Source organism: Tupaia chinensis, unplaced genomic scaffold, assembly GCF_000334495.1.
Source record: "Tupaia chinensis unplaced genomic scaffold, TupChi_1.0 Scaffold000678_1, whole genome shotgun sequence".
NCBI classification, from domain to species: domain Eukaryota; kingdom Metazoa; phylum Chordata; class Mammalia; order Scandentia; family Tupaiidae; genus Tupaia; species Tupaia belangeri.
Window position 1 is genome coordinate 1,276,075 of NW_006160202.1, and position 3,869 is coordinate 1,279,943.

General features: G+C 51.9%; 1 protein-coding gene across 4 annotated transcripts in view; it reads right to left on the minus strand.

The window, feature by feature from the left end:
• Positions 1–3,863, minus strand: part of GABBR1 (gamma-aminobutyric acid type B receptor subunit 1) — a 36,395-nt gene extending 32,532 nt beyond the window's left edge. The window contains exons 1-4 of one of the 4 annotated variants that reach the window (XM_027776529.1): positions 3,808–3,863; positions 2,951–3,154; positions 2,018–2,203; positions 450–470 (exon numbers count right to left, since the gene is read on the minus strand). In XM_027776529.1, coding sequence (XP_027632330.1) covers positions 450–470; positions 2,018–2,203; positions 2,951–2,972 — 229 coding nt within the window. In that variant the 5' untranslated portion in view covers positions 2,973–3,154; positions 3,808–3,863. Of the gene's footprint in view, positions 1–449; positions 471–2,017; positions 2,359–2,739; positions 2,893–2,950; positions 3,708–3,807 lie in introns of those variants that run through there. The other 3 variants (XM_027776528.1, XM_027776525.1, XM_006172374.3) reach the window with 3 other exon arrangements.
• Between the last annotated feature and the right edge of the window lie 6 nt (positions 3,864–3,869).

Sequence of the window (3,869 nt, forward strand, 5' to 3'; positions counted from 1 at the left end):
GAAAAGGGGCGTGAAGGGCCCGGGTGAAAGACTAGAGGTGGCGAGACGGGATGGGACGAGCTTGGGTGAGAGCTGGGCGAAGACGGGGACTGAGTTTAGGGGAGATGGGGACAGAGGGAGGGACCACGCGGCCGATGGATGGCAGACAGGACGATGGAGAAGGCACTGGGAAGAGGGCAGGAACCGCGCGGAGGGAGGGAGGGGGGAGGAGAGCCTGCGAAGGAGGTGGAGCCGGGGATGCAGCCAAGCCGGGAGATGGGAGGGACGCGGCCCGGAGAATCGGTGCGGAGGCAGGAAACAGGTAGGGGGAGAAGTGGGCCGCAATCTAGGGTGGGCGGCGGAGGGTGGGAGAAGGACGCTCCCGCAGCCTAGGGCAGAATGCCCGGGGCGGAGGGAGAAGAGTGAGGGTGCCGGGGTTACAGTGCGCGGGTGAGGGTTTCTGATCTCACCTGAATGTGGCGTTCGGTTCACTGGCAGAAGGAAAGACGGGGATCAGAGAAGAGTTACCACTGGCGCCCAGCTTCCCCGGCCTGATCCCCAGCCCCCTCCCACACCTGTCCAAGCCGAAGATCGGGAGGGCAGAAGCCTGCGTTTCTGAGGGGAGGGTGCCTGGGGATAAGAGCAAGGTGGGGCTGGGGGTCAGGACTTGTTGGTTTCCTTTTTTTATTATTATTTTTTTACTTTTAGTAGGACAACAGAACTTATGACAGGAGTGCCAGCAGCTAAGGCAGGGCAGAGACTTGTTTTTCCGGAGCCAGAATATTATAAAATTTGGAGGTCTCTCTTTTAACGAAAAAAAGTGACTGACACAATTGCTTATAAGCAATTGCTGTTTAAACATCTTTTGCAATTTTTACAAAAATTACCATGTGAACAAATTAGAGCCTTCTATGTTATTAGAACAAAGAGGGCCATGAGAGGAACCCTGAAGCTTAAGTGTCACTAGCTTCGCAGAAAATCCACCCCAGAAGGAACTCCCAACCTTGAGAGGAAAGTCATAAGGGTAAAAAAGCATGAAGCATAAGAACGGGATGCCTGCACCCCAGGAAAGAAAGTGCACAGGGAGAGTTTGGGTGCCAGGGACAAGGGGGTGTTGTAGACGGAGATGGGAGTGGGAAGGTCGTAGACACACCACCAGTTTCCTAAGGAATGACAGTTGTGAGGAGAGAAAAGGGCTGTCCTCTTCCCACCCTGCCCCTGGGTTATCCTTCATGTACTAATCATTTTGCTCCCAATTTTAAATCTTTTTTTTTTTTTGAGAGGTTTTTCGCTATATGGCGCGTGGGCTCACCAGACAGACAGAGAGAGACAGAGCGACAGAAAGCGAGAAATCATCCCCCAGGGGGGATGGTCACGCCGCAATCCCTTCTCCTCCATTCTCCTCTCGGGATCTTGGGCACGCATGCACACGCTCCCGGCGTGAGTTTTAAGCCACCGGGTCCGGGACGCGAACCGCGGTCAACTACGTGGGAGTCCAGCGACATAGCCATTACGCTAAGTGCTGGTTCCCCCAATTTTAAATCTTTTTAACCTGATACATTTCACTCCCAGATCTCCTCTTATCAATTTTTCTAAATAAAAAAAGATTTATTTCTGAGTTGCCACAATAATTCATTAAGTAGTGAATGGTGATCAATTCTAGAAAAAGGTGGTGCAGAGAAAATTCAAAGTTTCGAGAAATGGAATGAGTTTAGAAATAACTGGGGTATTTAAATTTTAAGATGGTAAGGAAGAGCAAGCTTTGTAAAGAAAAAGAGAAAATGTGAGGCCCAAGAATTAGGACCAGGGAGAAGATAAAAAGAGAAATGTGAAGTAAGAAAGACCCACAGTAGGTAAATGGACACTGGGGACTGCAGGGCAAGTGTGAAGACAGGAGGATAGAGAAAAGAGCTGGGCTTTCACCTCCACCTGTCCAAGGCCCCCCTCCACATTTTTATGGCACCCCAGCCTTTCCCACCATCCATTCCCTCCCCATTCCCATCCTCATCAGCTGCGTGCAGACAGCTGTTCCCCTCACCCTGGCAGTGGGGCTTGGAGGTGCTCCACTGGCCCTGACTACAGATGCTCCGGGAGCTGCCGACCAGATGGAAGTCGGGATCACACCGGAAATCCACCCAGGCTCCATCCAGAGCTGGAAGGTCCCCACCCTTCAGGAAAACCTTCCCATTTTCCAGGGTCAAATAAGACTTGGAGCAGATTCGGACTGTGGAGAGAGATTGGAAAATAAGACAAGAGGCGAGTTGGAAAAGGCTTCTTCCCCTTGGAGAGCAGAGTTTGGGTTTGGGTCCATTAAGCCACATGCTCTACAGAAAATCAGGTGCAAAAAGGATCCACTTCTCTAGTCTCTTAACCCACCAAGCATGCACACATTCCCCCACCCCCACCAAAAAAAATAAAAGAAAAAGCATTTCCATTGTAAGAACCCAAGATGGAGCTATAAGCACACAAAATGGGATCTCTTCACCGTCAACTACACAGTGGGCGGTTCTCTGCCTTTGAAATGTGTTAATGGGTATAACTTTAGATACACAATCAGATATGCTTTTCTTATAGTTGGCTTATATTAATATTAAACCGGCTTTTGTTTCCTGGGCATAAGGTATCTGGGCTGGAGACAGGTATCTGAAAGTGTAATGAAAATCGTGAGAATTTTCTTAGAATAATCTGCCAGTAATGATTCCCAAACGGAGTAACTCACAAGATGGATGATTTCAGTTACTCGAGCCAATGATCACTGACCTAATGAAGGGACGATGAAATGAACCGTGCTGGCTTCCTGCTTTACTACCTCCAACTGCTCTCAGAAAACCTCTCACATAGTAGTCTTCAGTACATGTATTTGTAAATTTACTTGCACTGGATTTAAAGTGCTGACTTGCAAGCAGTATTAAGCTGGAGGCAGAAAATAGAATAGTCTTGAAGACGGGAGGGCCTTCCCGAGGCTACTCACCACAGCGGCTGGGTGTGTCCATGTCTGTCCAGGAGCCGTTGGCCAGGCACTTGCGGACCTTGGGCCCCACCACCTCGCGCTCCCCCCGGCACACATACTCAATCTCATAGTCCACAGGCAGGAAGTTGATGGCCTTCACCTGGTCCCGAGTCAGGCCCCGGTACCTGATGCCCCCTTCCCAGGGCGGGTGTATGATCTGGCAACCTGAGGGGTGAGGGGGAGGACACAAATGGTGGGGAAGAAAAGGCAGACTCAGGCCGGAGACTGGGAGTTCAGGGCGTGGCCCACAGGCAGGATGGGGACAGGGGTGGTCCTAGAGGAGGGGGCGGGGACAGGTACAGGATCCCTGAAGGACAGGGAGTAATGGCTCAGGATCAAAGCCCATGAGGAGACCAGCGTGGGAAGGGGAGGGTGCTGGCTGGGAGTAATGGAGAGAAGTAATTAAGAAATCGTGAAGGGTATGATCCGTGAATGGAGCTTGGTTTCTTCTAAAAGGCCAAATGAGGATATTTGAGTTGAATTAAGAAGGGGGGTCTTATCAGACTATCTGGGCAACAAAGTGGGACCAAGGAAAGGGAGAAGCAGAGGTAGTAATGTGGGGCCTGGAAAGGGGGATGGGCTGAGAAAATAACTGGGGGTCACGGGAGGCCATGTGGTGTAGTAACCGGGGTCAGAGAACAGGGGTGCTGGGCGGAAGTGTGGGCGACAGAAAGGAGGTCAGGAGTAGTAGAGCGGGCGGAGAAGGGGTTCCAGCCCCGGATGCTATGTCAGGAGGACAGGATAGCGAGGAGCAGAAACGAGCTGCAGGGAGAGGGGCAGTGCGGTGGAGGGCCCGAGGTCGCCGGAGAAGGGTGCACCTTCCGAGGTGGCGTTGGGGGTCTGCGCCCCGCCTGCGCCCGGGGGGCAGAGGAAGACAGGC